Source organism: Vulpes lagopus, chromosome 10 (assembly GCF_018345385.1).
Source record: "Vulpes lagopus strain Blue_001 chromosome 10, ASM1834538v1, whole genome shotgun sequence".
NCBI classification, from domain to species: Eukaryota; Metazoa; Chordata; class Mammalia; order Carnivora; family Canidae; genus Vulpes; species Vulpes lagopus.
This window is the reverse complement of record NC_054833.1, coordinates 50,426,072-50,444,814: the sequence shown is the minus strand read 5'-3', so window position 1 is coordinate 50,444,814 and position 18,743 is coordinate 50,426,072. Positions and strand designations below refer to the sequence as shown.

Sequence of the window (18,743 nt, the reverse complement as noted above, 5' to 3'; positions counted from 1 at the left end):
AAGACTCCACCCCAAGATTGCTAGAACCCATACTGCAATTCAGCAGTGTATCAGGATACAAAACCAATGCCCAGAAATCAGTGGCATTTCTATACACTAACAATGAAACTGAAGAAAGAGAAATCAAGGAGTCAATCCCATTTACAATTGCACCCAAAAGCATAAGATTCCTAGGAATAAATCTAACCAAAGAGGTAAAGGATCTATACCCTAAAAACTACAGAACACTTGTGAAAGAAATTGAGGAAGATACAAAGAGATGGAAAAATATTCCATGCCCATGGATTGGAAGAATTAATATTGTGAAAGTCTGTCTATGTTACCCCAGGCAATTTACACATTTAAAGCTCAGCAACATGTCTTTAGAGAATTACTGATTAAAACAATGAGATACCTATGACAGCATGCACTCTCTTTTCCCTACCCTTCCTCTCCCACTCTCCCCCTCCCCCATATCTCTCTCTCCTTCTCTCCTTCCTCTTATCTACCCTTACCTCCCACCCTCCCTCTCTCTTTCCTCACCCTTCTCCCCACCTCTCTTCCTCTTTCTTTCCCTCCCTCCCTCCTCTCTTTTTCTCTCTCTTTAGTATTAGGCAGTTTCAGTTAGAAAAACTTTTTTTCTATTTTGAATCATAAGATCCAGATTTTTGAGTCTGCCTCATGGGTCCCACCATGACCACACTGCATGGATCTTTGAAGTATTTTTTAGGGAAGGAAAGATGCAGAAGAAAGCCTGGCTGGTAACTGGCTTTTATCAGCAGTGGGAAGGAAGACTTTGATGGGGAATAACTCTCCCCTTGAAGAACTTGCTGCTTCACCCTACTCTCTATGGCCTATCTAAGGTAATCTTATTTTTATAAAAGCATATTTTATTTAAAAATACCCTAAATAGTAAGAAATATCCCTCCAAAATGTTTAAAAGGGTTATCACTAAGGAGAACACACAGGTAATTTTTAGATTCTTCTTAGCTCTTCTGAGTATTTTCAGAAAATGAATGCATACTGCTTTGGAATCATAAAAAGAGACATGAATTTTAAAAAGGAAAGAAAGAAATATATTGGGTCAGAAGCCGTCATTCTCATATTCAGATCACCCTCTGAACCTTTTAGCTTTGCTTCAAAAGGGGGTTGTGAAAGCTCAAAGTGCTATGCTGTTGTGAAAATTGTGAGATGGTATATGTATACTTGTGGAAACACTTTATAAACTATAAACAGCTATATCCTGATGTGCAGTGTGTGGAAGCAGCTCACCAATAACATATACAAATCAAAAATAAATAAATTACAGTATATAAAACAGTAAGATATTACTATACATCCATTAAAAAAGCTGCAATCTATACTACTGACAAATCAAATACTAGCAAGTGATGTGGAGGAAGAGTAACTTTCATTCATTGCTTGTGTGGATGCTAAATGGTACATGTACTTTACTTTGGAAGACAGCTTGGCAGCTTCTCACAAAACTAAACTCTCTTACCGTATGATCCAGCAACAGAGAATTTAAAAGTACAACAGCAAGAGTGTTTAAGTCAGAAGAGGGTAGAAGGATTAATCGCATTCTCTGAGAGAATATAAAAATACCAATGTCTATATGATTTTCTTAAGTTAAACATATGTATTGCAATCTCTCCTTTAAGCAATAAAAAATAGTAACTGGAGAAAATGTGACAAAATGTATTCAGTTCAAAAGAAGAAAGAATTTTTTTTTAATTTTTTTTTATTTATTTATGATAGTCACAGAGAGAGAGAGAGAGGCAGAGACACAGGCAGAGGGAGAAGCAGGCTCCATGCACCGGGAGCCCGATGTGGGATTCGATCCCGGGTCTCCAGGATCGCGCCCTGGGCCAAAGGCAGGCGCCAAACCGCTGCGCCACCCAGGGATCCCCAAGAAAGAATTTTTTAAAAGAACATAGACATTTAGACATACACACAGTAAAAGAATATACGTAGATCTCAAACTATTGATAATTATAGGCAATTTGAGGGAGTACAAAGGAGTAAGAGAATCACGACTTACATTTTTCCACAGTTCACGGACACAGCCAATGAACAACTACATCTCTGCAACTAACTCTGAAAAGGACTTGAAGACTGAAAGAACAGATAATCCATAGCTAGTTTCATAAGAAAGGATAACAGATGCAAAGATGCTGTTTAGCAGGGTGGGGGTGGGTTTTTTTTTTTCAATGAGTTAAGCGTACAGTTATTCCCATATGCTTTTTTTAAGTTTTAATTCCAACTGCAGTTAGTTAACATACGTATAATATTAGTTTCAGGTGTAGAATTTAGTGATTCAACATATCTTTGATTTTCTGATTGACTCATTCCTGATTTAGTAGCATGTTGTTTAAACTCCACGTATTTGTGGTCTTTTCACTTATTTTCTTGTGGTTGACTTCTAGTTTTGTAGCACTGTGATAAAAAATATTGTGTGGCATAACTTCAATCTTTTTGTATTTGTTGATGCCTGTTTTGTGACTTAAAATGGGATCCACTCTGGAGAATGTTTCACATCCACTTGAGAAGAATGTGTTTTCTGATGTTTTAGGATCCAATGTTCTGAATATACCTGTTAAGTCCATCTGGTCCAGTTGGTCATTCCAAGCCATTGTTTCCTTGTTGATTTGCTGTTTAGATGATTTGTTCATTGATGTACATGGGGTATTAAAGTTCTCTAATATTATTATATTATCAATGAGTTCCTTTATATTATTGTTTCATATATTTGGGTTCTCCCATGTTAGGTGAATAAATATTTACAATCGTTATATCTTCTTGTTGCATTATCCCTTTTATTATAATATAGTCCCCTTCTTTACCTCTTGTTACAGTCTTTGTTTTAAAGTCTATTTGTCTGATGTAAATATTGCTACTCTCTCTTTCTTTCAACACCTCTTTGCACAATAGAAGTTTCTTTGTCCTCTCACTTTCAATCTTGTTATTAGGTTTGAAATGAGTTTCTTGTATGCAGCATATAGATGGGTGTTGTTGTTGTTGTTGTTTTATCCATTCTGACACCCTGTGATTTTTGGTTGGAGCATGTGGTCTATTTACAGTCAGAGTAATTATTGATAGATATGTATTCATTGCCATTCATTACTTGTTTTGTGATTGTTTTTGGAGATTATCTCTGATCCTTTCTTGTCTTTCTCTCTTTCATCTGTAGCTGGTCTTCTTCAGTGATATATTTGGATTTATTTCTCCATATTCTTTGCATGTTTATTAGTGGTTTTTAATATATGGTTACCATTAGGTTTGTATATAACTTCCTCAGATAGCAATCTATATTAAGTTGGTGGTCATATAAATTTGAGCCCATTCTTTTCTCCTCTCCTTCCTACACTTTAGGTATATGTTAATATACTTTATATCCTTTTTATGGGGACTCTTTGATGGATTTTTTTAAACAGAAATATTAATTTTTACTGCTTTTGTGTTTCCTGCATTAATACTGTCACTTTGGGTCTCTACCTTTCACTCATATAGTCTGCTTTAATATTTCTTGCAGGGCTAGTTTAGTGATCATGAACTCCACTGGTTTTTGTTTCTCTGAAGAATTCTTCACCTCTAGTTCTATTCTGAATGACACCCTTGATGTAGAATATTCTTGACTAGATTTTTCTCAGTCAGCACTTTGGAAATAACATACCACTCCTTTTTGGCTTGCCAAATTTCTGTTGAAAAATCTCATGCTAGCCTTATAGATTTTTCTTTAAAAGTTAAGGATATCTTTTTTCTTGCTGTTTTTAAGGGTTTTTTTCCCTGTCAACATATTTTGCAAATTAATTATGTCTTGGTGTTGGCCTGCTTTTATTGATTTTGCTGGGGGTTCTCTGTGCATCCTGTATCTGGATCTCTGTTTCCTTCTTCATACTCGGGAAATTTTCAGCTATTATTTCTTCAAATAAATTTTCTGCTCCCTTTCTCTCTCTTCATCCTCTGGGACTCCTATAATACAATGTTATTACATTTATTGGAGTCATTGACTTCCCTCAGTCTATTCTCATGTTGCACAACTGTCCTTTCTGTCTTTTGTACAGCTTTGTTGCTTTCCATTAAAAGCTTTGTCTTCCAGGTCAATTCATTCTTCTGCTTCTTCCAGCTTGCTGTTCTTTTCATCAAGTGTTTCATCTTGTGTCTTGCACTCTTCATCGCTGATTATTTTTTAACTCTTTTATCTCTGTGGTAAGCGTCTAACTGATGTCTTCTATTATTTTCTAAAGCCCAGTGAGTATCCTAATGTTGCTTCTTTAAATTCTCCATCAGGCATGTTACTTATATCTGTTTCAGTTAGATCTCTGGCAGTGGCTTATCTTGTTCCTTCATTTGGGGTAAATTCCTCTATCTGCATTATGTCTAAGTCTCTGACTTATTCTCTGTGTTAGAAAAACCAGTTATGTCTCCTTCTCTGGAAAGTAATGGCCTTTTGAAGAAGAAATCATATAATGTCTGGAGTCTGGCACTTCAGGGAACATCTCCAGTGTGTGCTGTGAGCATTCTGCTGTTGTGTTCTGGCTGCTCCATCCTTCAGGGCAGTTATCCACAGAGGATCTCCTTGTTTCCAATGGGCAGTGTTTGGTCCCTGTCCTGAATGTAGTGAATTTTAACTAGGTGAGCTCTGGTCTGCTTGTGAAATGAGACCTGTCACCACCTCCACCAGAACTGAAGCCCTGCAAAACTCTCTAGTAGGAAGACATGGTCCAAGCAGGACTTTGTGCTGGTCTTCTTGGGGAGGGGTCCACCATACTGGGAGTGAGAAACGCAGATCCACCAGAGCACAGGGTGGGGTAGAAGTTGGTGTATGTAAGGCAGCCAGTATCAGTGTGGTGCTACTTCCCACAGTTGGCTCTGTGTTTATGCTGAGTGGCAGGGGAGGGAAATGGTGCTGGCAAGCTCCTTTGTTTCCAGAGAGGTGTCTCTGTGAATGATGTCTCTCAGGGACACATTCTGAGAAGAAAAACGAATCACCTTGTGTGCTCTAGGTGTTCTTAAGACTGCTGTTTCCAAGTTGTCTGCTCCTGGGCTGGTTGCCTGCCTTCTTTCCAGGAGTAGGGCAGTGCCCGTCAGGCTCCATTCCAGCCAAGCCCACTGACCTTTAAAACTCCAGACGTTAAGCCCTTCTGGTTATAAGAACTCACAAAATTCAGTCTCTCATTTTCCAAGCCAATGGCTTTGGGGAAACCTTCCCCTTGTGTATTCCCCTGCATGCTCCTATCGTTGGCCCTTCTCCATGACCATATCTCTCTCCACAATACCCATGATCTATTTCTCCTTTTAAATGATGTCTTGGGCAGCCTGGGTGGCTCAGCAGTTTAGTGCCACCTTCGGTCCAGGGTGTGATCCTGGGGACCCGGGATCGAGTCCCACATCAGGCTCCCTGCATGGAGCCTGCTTCTCCCTCTGCCTGTGTCTCTGCCTCTCTCTCTCTCTATCTCTCTCTCTCTGTGTGTGTGTGTGTCTCTCATGAATAAATAAATAAAATCTTAAAAAAAATACGATGTCTCTGCACTTCCTACCTTCTTTGATATGGCTTCTTCTCTTTCTTTAGTTGTGGAAATTGTTTGTCTTAGGTTAATTTCTAGGGGTATTTAGGATGATTTGCTAGTCAACTACCTGTATTTGTGGAAGGCAAACCTAGGGTCCTCCTACTCCACTACCATCTTCCTGTTCTCTCAAAACTAGACTTTTTTTTTAAAAGAGATTATTTATTTATTTATTTATTTATTTATTTATTTATTCATTCATTCATTCATTCATTCATTCATGAGACACACACAGAGAGAGAGAGAGAGAGAGAGAGAGAGAGAGAGGCAGAGACACAGGCAGAAGGAGAAACAGGCTCCAGGCAGGGAGCCTGACGTGGGACTCAATCCCGGGGCTCCAGGATCAGGCCCTGGGCTGAAGGTGGCACTAAACCGCTGAGCCACCCAGGCTGCCCTCAAAACTAGACTCTTATTTTTTTTAATTTTTATTTATTTATGATAGTCACAGAGAGAGAGAGAGAGAGAGAGAGAGAGGCAGAGACACAGGCAGAGGGAGAAGCAGGCTCCATGCACTGGGAGCCCAATGTGGGACTCGATCCCGGGTCTCCATGATCGCTTCCTGGGCCAAAGGCAGGCGCCAAACCACTGCACCACCCAGGGATCCCAAAACTAGACTCTTATATAATGAGAACCAACTGCTAGTTTCCAGAGGAGAAATGGGTGGGGGGAATGGGTGAAATAGATGAAGGGGATTAAGGAGTACAACTTCCAGTTTTAAAAATAAATAAGTCACAGAGACAAAAACTAGAATATAGAGAATATAGTCAATAATGACTGCAATGATAGAGTATGGTGACTACACTTATCTTGATGAGCACTGAGTAATTTATAGAATTGTTAAATCAATATGTTGTATATTTGAAAATAAATAGGTGTATATTAATTATACTATAATAAAAAATTAATTAAGGAAGAAATCAATATTAGGAAGAAAATAAGGAGAAATTATTATAGATTCTAAGACATTAGAAAGATCATTAGAGAATATTATAATTTTTGTAGATAAACCTGGAAATTTAAGTGAAATGGACAACTTCCTAGAAAAATACAACGTATCAAACATAGCACAAAAATAAATACAAGATATGAATAGACCTATAACTATAAACTGAATTTGTAATTTAGAATCTTTCCAAAAAGGGGCACCTGGATGGCTTAGTAGTTAAGTGTCTGACTAGTGATTTCTGCTCAGCTCATGATTTCAGGGTCCTGAGGTCAGGCCCTGCATTGGGCTCTGCACTCAGTGCAGACTCTGCTTGAGATTCTCTCTCCCTCTCCTTCTGTCCTCCTCTAACTCTCTAAAATAAATAAAATCTTAAAAAAAGAATCTTTCCACCAAGTAAACTTCTGGCACAGAAGGTTTCACGGATAAATCCTTCCAAACATTTATGGAATAAATAACACACAACATGAGAAGGAACATTTCTCAACTTGTTATACTATGCCAGCTAAATGGGATACCAAAATCTGACAGACACAATATGAGAAAGCAAATTACATGGTCTGCCTGAATGTAGGTGCAAAAATTTAAGCAAAGTATTGGCAAACTAAGTTTAGTGATATTTATTTTTTCTCAAATATTTTATTTATTTATTTGAGAGAGAAATGAGAGAGAGAGAGAGAGAGAGAGAGAGAACAGGAGGAGTGAGGGGCAGAGGGAGAAGCAGACTCCCCACTGAGCATGGAGCCTGATGTGGGGGCTCGATACCAGAACTGTGGGATCATGACTGAGCTGAATGAAGATGCTTAACCAACTGAGCCACCCAGGTGCCCCAGTTCATTGATATTATAAAAGCAGAAGACATTTCAACCAAAGTGTGTATATATAGAAATGTTAAGTAGTTTAACATTCAAGGAAAATAACGATATCTCAATAAGATCAGAAAAGTGTCATAAAATTTAACATCCATGTTTTTTGGATTGGGGGAAAACCTTGTTTTAGCTTTTCTAATAAAAGTTTTCTACACAAACATCTATAGCACACCTTAATGATTGATTATTGAGGTTTTTTCGCTTTGAAATCAGGAATGAGAGTGGTCATCACTTCTATTCATCAATTTACTGAGGGCCCTAGTTAATGCATAGGTGTAAGAAAAAGAAATAAAATGTATATTTGGAAAGGAAAACTATAAAACTCATTATTTGATGATGGCATGCTTGTTCATGCAGAAAATCCAAAAGAATCGAAGATGTCAGAAGAGTAGGTGTCCTCAACTCATCTATCCTCACAAACTTACGTAGATAACTTTCAAAACATCCTGAACACCTACAAATTCTATGTGAGATTTGAAGAGAGAATACCTGGAAAGCTACAGAGAGAGAAGTTTTCTCTTCTAACAAGCTAGGAAGGTGAAAATAAAAAAAGAATAAAGTGGGGGAGGAAAATTGTGACTAGCAGGGCTAAAGCAGAATGGCAAAAGCCTCTGGGGCAGGAAAGCCCAGCCCTGGAGAAGCAGGGGCTTTAAAAATCCACGCTGGAGTTTTCCCTGATGGATAAGTGTTTGGCAGGGAAATCAGGCAGAATCACAGGAGAGACAGTGAAGCCTCAAGACTCCCAGAGTCACTATAGAGGAGGGGCACCCGGGGCAAAGCTCACTGAAAACTGAGGTCCGATATCAGTAGAGCGCTGGAGCACCACAGCCCTCAGGGCATTTGGGAGCAGCCAGTTGGTCAGGTGGGCTAGTCCTGGAGCTTCCTTTACCCTAGTGGCTAGCAATGGATGGAAGTGGCTGTACTCTGTTCTCTTTGGGAGAGGTGTTCCCCAGGAGCGCAGTTCAAGTGGCACAGGGCCCCAGATCCCAGGGCTCCCATGATGGACAAAGCTGGCAACCTTTCATTCCCCCCTGGGATAGGTGGAAGTGGGGAAGGCACAGGACAGTGAGAACTCTCCTACTCCTGGGCACCCCCCAAGCTGTGCAGATCAGTGCACTGGCACCTGTCCCCCTGGAGCATCTAGGCCAGTGTGGACTGGGAGACTGTGGTTAGTTACTCATGGGGAGCTGACCCCAGAGCTGGAAATCTGGCTGCCACCATTGTTGTTTTTCCTCTTTGTTTCATCTTGTGCCTGGGAGGGGCAGGGCTGCCAAAGAGAAAAAGGCCTCACAGGACAAACAGCTCACACTGAGCCCAGCACCTGGCAGGGGGTGGGGCATCTCTGCCCAGGCACAGACACCTGAGAATCAGTTCAGCAGACCCCTAAAAGAACTGCTGGAAGTACAAGTGAAAAGGAAATTTACTGAACAAGCTGTGCTGGAAAGCTCCAGGACTGAGTGAAAATAGTGTACAGAACTAGAGGGTCCTTATTTTTCTTTTTCCATTACAACTCGTTTTTATATCAGTCTAAAAATTTCCAATATTTTTTCTCTTTTCCCACCTTAACTACAATATTTTACCAACTCTTGATTTTTAAGTTTTTTCCTTTTTGACTTTCATTTTTCTACAATTACATGTCTTAGATTTTTCACTCTGGATTCCCTTCAATGTAATCAATTTAATTTTGGTAGATATATGAGACATGGGTATTCATTTTTTTTCCCCTGCCTCGCTTTGTTTTATAATAGTGGAAGTTAGTAATTCTAAAACATGACCAACATATACCTAGAACCAAGTGGTATACTGTGCTGGTTCAATCTGTGAGATTATATTTTCTCTTCCTTCCCATTCTGCCCCCCTCTTTTATCTCATTTATGTTTTGGTGGTCAATGTTGGGCCTTTCTATAGGTATTGTTGGTTTATTTATTTATTTTTTTAGTATTGTTGGTTTATATAAATTTGGATTGAGCATCTTCTAACATACAGGACAGAATACACTCAGAACCAAGAGGATCACCCTCTAGAACCCCTCAGGTAGACTACATTCTCTTTCCACTACCACTTCCTCACCACCACCATCCCCCCCACACCTTTTTTCCCCTTTTTTCTTCTTCTTTGTTTTTGGCTTTTTATTTTTACTACTTTGTCTTAAAATTTGTTTCCCACTCTAGTGGTCCTATCGTTTTTTTTCCCTTGTTCTTTTCCTTTTGTTTTCTGGTCTCTGACCTCTTTGGAATCATCTGGGGTGTATTTTACTTAGCTCGTGGTTGATATTTTTGACTCAGCCCACTCAAACAGCCACTCTACACTGGACAAAATGACTAGAAGGAAATAAAGAACCAGAAACAATACTCTCTGCCACAGAGTTACAGTATTTGGATTTCAATATGATGTCAGAAATTCAATTCAGAAGTACAATTATAAAGCAACTAGTGGGTCTGGAAAAAAAAGTAAAGGATTCTAGAGACTCTGTTACTGCAGAATTGAGATCTGATCAGGGAAATTAAAAATAGATTAAATGAGATGCAATCCAAACTGGAGGTTTTAACTGTGAGGGTTAATGAGGTGGAAGAGAGAGTGAGTGACACAGAGACAAGTTAGTGATAAAGAAGAAAGCCAAGGAAAAAGAGAAAAACAATTAAGAGCCCACAAGTAAAAGCTTAAAGAAATAAATGATAGTTTGAGAAGGAAGAATATATGTCTACTTGGGATTCCAGAAGAGACTGTGAGAGAGAGAGGACCGCAAAGTATATTTGAACAAATCATAGCTGAGAACTTCCCAAATCTGTTGAAGGAAACAGGCACTCAGATCCAAGAGATAGAGAGACCCCCCCAAAAAATCAATAAAAACCATTAAATACATCAACATTTAATAGTGAAACTCGCAAATTTCAAAGATGAAGAGAAAATTCTTAAAGCAGTGTGAGACAAAAGATCCTTAACTTCTATGGGGAGAAGTATCAGATTAATAGCAGACCTCTCCACAAAAACCTGGCAGGGAGAAAGGGCTAGCAGGATATAATCAGGGTGCTAAATGAGAAAAATATACAGCCAAGATTACATTACATTACATATCCATACAAGATACATTACATTGTATATCTGTGAAATCCAAGATTTCACAGATATATAGCAGGATATAATCAGGGTGCTAAATGAGAAAAATATACAGCCAAGATTACATTATCCAGCATGGCTGTCATTCAGAATAGAAGGAGAGATAAAGAGCTTCCAGAATAGGCAGAAACTATGAAAGGATATGTGACCACCAAACCAGCTCTGCAAGAAATATTAAGGGGAACCCTGTAAAAGAAAGAGGAAGCCCAAAGAAATAATCCACAAAAACAGGGACTGAATAGGTAATACAATGACACCAAATTCATATCTTTCAATAGTTAATCTGAACGTGAATGGGCTAAATGATCCATCAAAAGATGCAGTGTATCGGATTGGATAAAGAAGAAAGACCCATCTATATGCTGTCTACAAGAGATTCATTTTAGACCTAAGGACACCTCTAGCCTAAAAATAAAAGGTTGGAGAACCATTTACCATTCAAATGGTCCTCAAAAGAAAGCAGGGGTAGCAATCCTCATAAATTAAAGTTTATCCCAAAGACTGTAGTAAGAGATGAAGGGGGACACTATATCATACGTAGAGGGTCTATCCAACAAGAGGACCTAACAATCATGAATATATATGCCCCTAATGTGGGAGCCACCAATTATATCATCAATTAATAACCAAAGTAAAGATATACTTAGATAATAATACAGTAATAATAGGAGACTTCAAAATGGCACTTTCAGCAAATGACAGCTCTTCTAAGCACAACATCAACAAAGAAACAAGGGCTTTAAATGATACACTAGACCAGATGGATTTCACAGATATATACAGAACTTTCTATCCAAATGCAACTGAATACACATTTTTTTTTCAAGTGCACATGGAACTTTCTCAAGAATAGACCATGTACTGGGTCACAAATCAGGTCTCAATCAATACCAAAAGATTTAGACTGTCCCCTGCAAATTTTCAGACCACAATGCTTTGAAACTAGAATTCCATAACAAGAAGAAATTTGGAAGAAACTCAAACACATGGAGGTTAAAGAACATCCTTCTAAAAGATGAAAGGGTCAACCAGGAAATTAAAGAAGAATTAAAAAGATTTATAGAAAATGAAGATACAACTGTCCAAAAATCTTTGGGATACAGCAAAAGTGGTCCTAAGAGGGAAATATATCGCAATACGAGCCTCCCTCTAAAGATTGGAAAAAACTCAAAGACACAAGCTAACCTCATGCCTAAAGGAATTGGAGAAAGAACAGCAAGTAAAGCCTACACCAAGCAGAAGAAGAGAGTTAATAAAGATTCAAGCAGAACTCAATGAAATAGAGACCGGCAGAACTGTAGAACATATCAACAAAACCAGGAGTTGGTTCTTTGAAAGAATTAATAAGATAGATAAACCATTAGCCGGCCTTATTAAAAAGAAAAAAACTCAATAAAATAACAAATGAAAAGGAGAGATGACAACCAATACCAAGGAAATACAAATGATTTTAAAAACGTATTATGAGCAGCTATACACCAAATTAGTCAATCTAGAAGAAATGGAGGCATTTCTGGAAAACCCCAAATTACCAAAACTGGAACTGGAAGAAATAGAAAACCTGAACAGGCCAATAACCAGGGAGGAAATTGAAGCAGTCATCAAAAACCTCCCAAGACACAAATATATATCCAGGGCCAGATGGCTTCCCAGGGGAATTCTATCAAGCATTTAAAGAAACAACACCTATTCCACTAAAGCTGTTCTGTAAGACAGAAAGGGATGGAATACTTCCAAACTCATTCTATAAGGCCAGAATCACCTCAATTCCAAAACCAGACAAAGACCCCACCAAAAAGGAGAATTATAGACCAATATCCCTGATGAACATAGATGCAAAAATTCTCAACAAGATACTAGCCAATAGGATCCAACAGTACATTAAGAAGATTATTCACCATGATCAAAGGGTATTTATCCCTGGGATGCAAGGTTGGTTCAACACTCATAAAACAATCAAGGTGATAGATCACATCAACAAGAGAAAAAACAAGAACCATATGATCCTCTCAACAGATGCAGAGAAAGCATTTGACAAAATACAGCATCCATTCCTGCTCAAAACTCTTCAGAGTGTAGGGATAGAGGGAACATTCCTCAGCATCTTAAAAGCCATGTAACGAAAAGCCCACAGCAAATATCATTCTCAATGAGGAAACACTGGGAACCTTTCCCCTAAGATCAGGAACACAACAGGGATGTACACTCTCACCACTGTTATTCAACATAATACTGGGAGTCCTTGCCTCAGCAATCAGGCAACAAAAAGAAATAAAAGGCATTCAAATTGGCAAAGAAGAATTCAAACTCTCCCTCTTTGCAGATGACATGATATTGTACATAGAAATCCCAAAAGACTCCACCCCAAGATTGCTAGAACCTATACAGCAATTCGGCAGTGTGGCAGGGTACAAAATCAATGCCCAGAAATCAGTGGCATTTCTATACACTAACAATGAAACTGAAGAAAGAGAAATTAAGGAGTTAATCCCATTTACAATTGCACCCAAAAGCATAAGATACCTAGGAATAAATCTAACCAAAGATGTAAAGGATCTATACCCTAAGAACTACAGAAAACTTCTGAAAGAAATTGAGGAAGACACAAAGAGATGGAAAAATATTCCATGCTCATGGATTGGAAGAATATTGTGAAAATTTGTCTATGTTACCCAGGGCAATTTACACATTTAAAGCTCAGCAACATGTCTTTAGAGAAGAAATTTGTGCACATGTGCATGAGGACAGATGAATAATATTCCCCAAAGCAGTCTTTGTAACAGACTCAAACTGGAAAAAAATATAAATGTCAATCACTGGTAGAATGAATAAATAGCAGTATATTCATAAAATAAAATAACTGTCATTGTTTTTAATAAAATGAATAAAATTCAGCCATACTAATGATGTTGAATGAACAAATACAAAAGTGCACCATAGGATTCTATTTACACACGGTTGAAAACAGAGAAGACTAAAAAAAAAAAAAAAAAGCTTCAATTCAAAATAGTAGTTGCCTCATGGAAGCAGGGAGTTGCAGTGATGTGCAGAGCACCAGAAAGCAATGGTCTGAAGTAGGAGACTCTGATCTGGGTGATGGTTACACAGGGGATAATTTGTGATGATTCACTGAGCTACACATTTATGTTTTATGAACTTTTCTACCTGTGGGTAATACCTTAATAAGACAATTTTTAAAAAGAAACGCACACAAGCACATTTATAAAGCAGTCACATGTCTTTAAGGGAAAAACCAGATGCTGTATGAATAAATAATATCCTCACCTCTTTAGGATCAATATATTTCACTATCTGACGTGGCTCGCCTTGTCTTCTGATACCAATCAATCTTTTATAGTGTTGGAATACAGCAACATTCTAAAGGTTCAAGCACATAAGAGTCTATGGTCAAAACTGGATTTTCTATCTCTAATTTTAGCTTTTTGCCTGACTAGGGCAAAATGAGTAAAAAAAAAACATAAAAAACTTTAGGTATGCAAACTAGATTTTAGAAATATTATGCACTTGGGTTGCTTTGACAAGCAATACCAAGCAAGGCAATGTAAGTTTTATTTTCACAAAGAGTACTACCCTTAACTTTAGAACTACATCATTAGCTACTATAAATAAAATACTCCGAATGCTGGTTGAGTCACTTCTGTGTACTCCAGAGTAAACCAGGAGAAAGACAAAACAGCCTACTGGTTAAGAACATGGAGCATGGCATAGTATTATTTGGGTTCAACTGTTAGTATCCACTAAACATGTGACCCTAGACAAGCTGCTTAGCTTCTCCAGTTTCTTATCTGAACAACTGGAAGGACAGTGGGTATCTCATACAGCTATGGTAAGGAATTGAGTTAATATTCATAAAGCACTTAGAACAACTTCCGGCACAAGAAAGTACTGAATAATTACTATTTTATTATCATTACAGAAACCTTGTTCCTGAGGTAATTCCGTTGATTTACAAAACTTACCTACTACTATTCATGTTAGTACAATATTTAGTCAGACAACTCCAAACAGTTCTTATATCTCAGAAAACTAGTTCTTTGTTATCACTCTCCTCATAACCTACCCGCCCCAAAATCACTTAGTAACTCTTGGTAAACTTTCTGCCCCAGTATGCTTACATCAAATCAAATCAAATCAAATCAAATCAAATCAAATCAAATCAAACTGAAGTAATCCACAGCATCAATAGGATAATGTGAAGCCCCACTGCAATTGTCTGTGGAAATGGTGCAGCCCACATCAAAACAGAACTACTGACAGTGAAGGCACCTGCCATTCCCATCTGCCCATCTGGCTGGCAGGGAAGAAAAAGAACTTGTACATTGGTGAAGGAAGAAGTTGGGTAGGATGACAGTAAAATCTGGTCCAACATGGACCAGTCCTACAGGCTGTAAAATGCCATTTTGGGGGGGGGGGGTTCAAATGATGTTAATTATTGGAACGCACAATTTTCTAATATGCAAATAAAAAGTTTTAAATTTTGATATAAACATCCAATAAAACAGATCAATTGAATTAGGAGTTGATTCTTTGGAAAGATCAATAAAGTTGATAAACCTTCAGCCAGACTCATGAAAAAAAGAAAAGAAAAAAAAAAACAGAGAGAGAGAAGATTCAAATAAACAAAATCAGAAATGAAAGAGGAGGGGCACCTGGATCACTCAGTTGGTTTAGCCTCTGCTTTTGGTTCAGGTCACAATCTCAGGGTCCTGGGATTGTGCCCTGTGTTAGGCTCTCTGCTCAATGGGGACTCTGCTTCTCCTTCTGTCCCCCCACTCCCGCTCATGCTCACTTTCTCTCTCAAATCAATCAATCAATAAATCAATCTTTTTTTAAAAAAATGAAAGAGAAATAGCAACCAATACCACAAAAATACAAAGAATTATAAGAAAATATTATGAAAATTATATCCCAACAAATTGGACAACCCAGAAGAAATGGAGGAATTCCTAGAAACATATATCCTCCCAAAACTAAACAAGAAGAGACAAAAAATATGAACAGACTGATAACCAGGAAAGAAATTGAATCAGTAATCAAAAAATTCCTTACAAACAAAAAGCCCAGGGCCAGATGGCTTCACAGGCAAATTCTACCAACATTTAAAGAAGAGCTAACATTGACTCTTCCTAAACTATTCAAAAAAGATAAAACTTCCAAATTCATTGTATGAGGCCAGCATTACCTTAATATCAAAACCAGATAAAGACACCACTGAAAAAGAGAACTACAGGCCAGTATCTCTGATGAACACAGATGCAAATATCCTCAACAAAATATTAGCAAACTGAGTCTAATAACGAATTTAACACAATGATCAAGTGGGATTTATTCCTGGGTTGCAAAAGTGATTCAACATTCACAAATCAATTAACATGACACATCACATCAACAAGAGAGAAGATAAAAACCATATGATCATTTCAGGGGCATCTGGGTGCCTCAGTTAAGTATCCAACTCCTGATTTTGGCTCAGGTCATGATCTCAGGGTCATGAGATCCTGAGACTCAGTGTGGAGCCTGGTCTAAGATTCTCTCTCTGCCCCTCCCTTCCTCTCTCTAAAAAGAAAAGAAAAGAAAGAAAGAAAGAAAGAAAGAAAGAAAGAAAGAAAGAAAGAAAGAAAGAAAGAAAGAAAGAAAGAAAAGAGGCCTCAGAGATCCCTCACCCCTCCCACCACATGAGGACATAGCAAGAAGACAATTGTTCACCTATGAATTAGAAAGTGGGTCCTTACCAGACACCAAATCTGTGGTGCCAAAATTTTAGACTTTCTAGACTCCAGAATTGTAAGAAATGTATTTCTATTGTTTATAATCTACTCAGTCTGTTGTAGTTTATCATAGCAGCCCAAATGGATTAAGACAGCTACCAAAGATTTGAACAACATGATTAACTAGTTTGACCTAAATGATGTCAGAATACATTTTTTTTCTCAAGTTCACCTGGATCATTTACAAAAATAGACTTTCTCTAGGCTAGGCAAGTTTCAACAAATTTCAAGTAATTATTTTTTTTAATTTCAAGTTATTAAAATTGTGTAAGTAACTGGCTTCAGTGAAATTGAACCAGAAATCAGTAACAGAAAGGTAACTAGAAAACTCCTAAATTTTTGGTAATTAAGCAACGTACTTCTAAATTACTCATGGGTCAGGGCACCTGGCTGGCTCAGTCGGTAGAGCAGGCAACTCTTGATCTTGGGGTTGTGTGTTCAAGCTCCATGTTGGGTAGAGAGATTACTTAAAAATAAAATCTTTAAAAATCCACCCATCCATCCACCAATCAATCAGTCATGGGTCAAAAAAAATCACAATGGAAGTTGTAAAATATTTTAAATAGAAAGGTAATAAGTACATGACATATCAAAACCTGTGGGATGCAGCTAAGGGAATGCTCAGGAAGAACTTAATAACTTTAAATACATATATTATTAAGAAAGAATAAATGTGTAAAATCTAAGATCTATTCCATCCCAAGAAGTGTGAAACAGAGCAACAAATCAAACCCCCTCAAAAGATGAAGGAAAACACAATAAGAACAGCAGTTAATGAAATGTAGAGTTAAAATAGAGAAAACCAACAAAGCCAAAAACCAGAGTTTGTTGTTGTTGTTTTAAGATTAAGACAGACATAGAAAAATGGAGAGAAAACACATATGAGCAATACCACCACAGACCTTACACACATAGAGAGAGGAGATTGCAAACAACTTTAGACAAATAAATTTGACAATTTAACAAAATGGACAGATACCGTGAGAAGTAACATCAAAATGGGTACAAGAAGAAATACAGATTTTGAACAGTCTTGTATCATTAGAGAAATGGAATCTCTGATTAGAAACCTTTCATAAAGAAAACTCCTAGCACACAATGTTTTACTAATATATTCTCCCAAATATTTATAGAAGAAATAGCAAAATCTCCCAGATAATATAACAGAAGGAATACGTCCCAACTCCCTTTATGAGGCCAGCATATTCTTAATATCAAGATCTGGCAAGGATATGACAAAAAAGTAAAATTACGTTCATGAGCACATATGCAAAAATCCTAAATGAAAGTTGATATAGGCAATTTTCAAATTTTAATGTCTGTGGGTCCTGTTCCTGAGCTCCCAGGGAGACTATACTTTAAAGTCTTTCACATTTACCAAGGTGAAAATGACTAGGCCAAACTTCAAAGCATGGATGCTATTTCTGCCCTGAGCACACATTGTATATCTGCTTAACTAAAGAAAATACCCAGAAAAGAGCATTCTGAACACAAAGAAAAAGGAAGAAATTTCCATGGTTCCTATAAGATTAAAGTCATATAGTCCTGCATATACTAGAAACTTGAGATAAGATCTGCAACTTTCTAAAATGTTCCTTGTCTAATAATTTGTAACTCTTGGTGTACAAAATGTATATAACTCCACACCAAACATATCCTTAAAAAAGCACTCTTCGTGTAGCCCAGGTGGCTCAGCGGTTTAGTACTGCCTTCGGCCCAGGGCCTGATCCTGGAGACCTGGGATCGAGTCCCACATCGGGCTCCCTGCATGGAGCCTTCTTGTCCCTCTGCCTGTGTCTCTGCCTCTCTCTCTCTCTCTCTCTCTCTCTCTGTCTCTCATGAATAAATAAATAAAAAAAAAATTTTTTTTAAAAAGCACTCTTCTTTGTGAAGGATGTGTATCCTAGGCAGCTATTCTAACTTGGCTTGAATGAAACACAGTCTCTGTCTTTTTTTAAAAAAGAAATTCTAAAAGGTTTGTTTATTTGCATCAATAAACTTTAGCAGATCAAATCCAGGATATATCATTAGGATAATAATACATCAAGGGGATGTGGAGTTTATTCCAGGAATGCAAGGTTGGTTTAACATTTGAATATCAACAGATGCAATTCACCAAATAAGACATGAGGAAGACAGATCATATGATCATATAGTAAATGCAGCAAAAGCACTGGATAAAATTCAACACTCAGAGTTTTCATAACAAGAATAAAAAGCAAACTGGGAACAAAGTTAAATTCCCTGAGGTGATGGTAAGTTTTTACAAAAAAAACTACAGGTAACAGTTTATGATGGAATATTACATGCCTTCTGTGTTCAACAAAAGAACAAGAATGTCCATAATTACTGCCTCTATTCAGTATTGTGCTGGCAGGTCTAATCAGTGCAATAAAGAAATAAAAGATATAAATTTGGTAAAGAAAAAATAAAAGTCATCATTCAAAGATGACATATGTGAGTGGAAAATCCAAAGGAA

General features: G+C 37.7%; 1 protein-coding gene across 1 annotated transcript in view; it reads right to left on the bottom strand.

Moving 5' to 3' along the window:
• C10H11orf65 (chromosome 10 C11orf65 homolog) overlaps positions 1–18,743 on the bottom strand; it is a 77,865-nt gene that overhangs the window by 31,242 nt on the left and 27,880 nt on the right. The window contains exon 3 of the mRNA XM_041772550.1: positions 13,761–13,853. Within this exon, the coding sequence (XP_041628484.1) occupies positions 13,761–13,853 (93 nt within the window). The remainder of the gene's footprint in view (positions 1–13,760; positions 13,854–18,743) is intronic.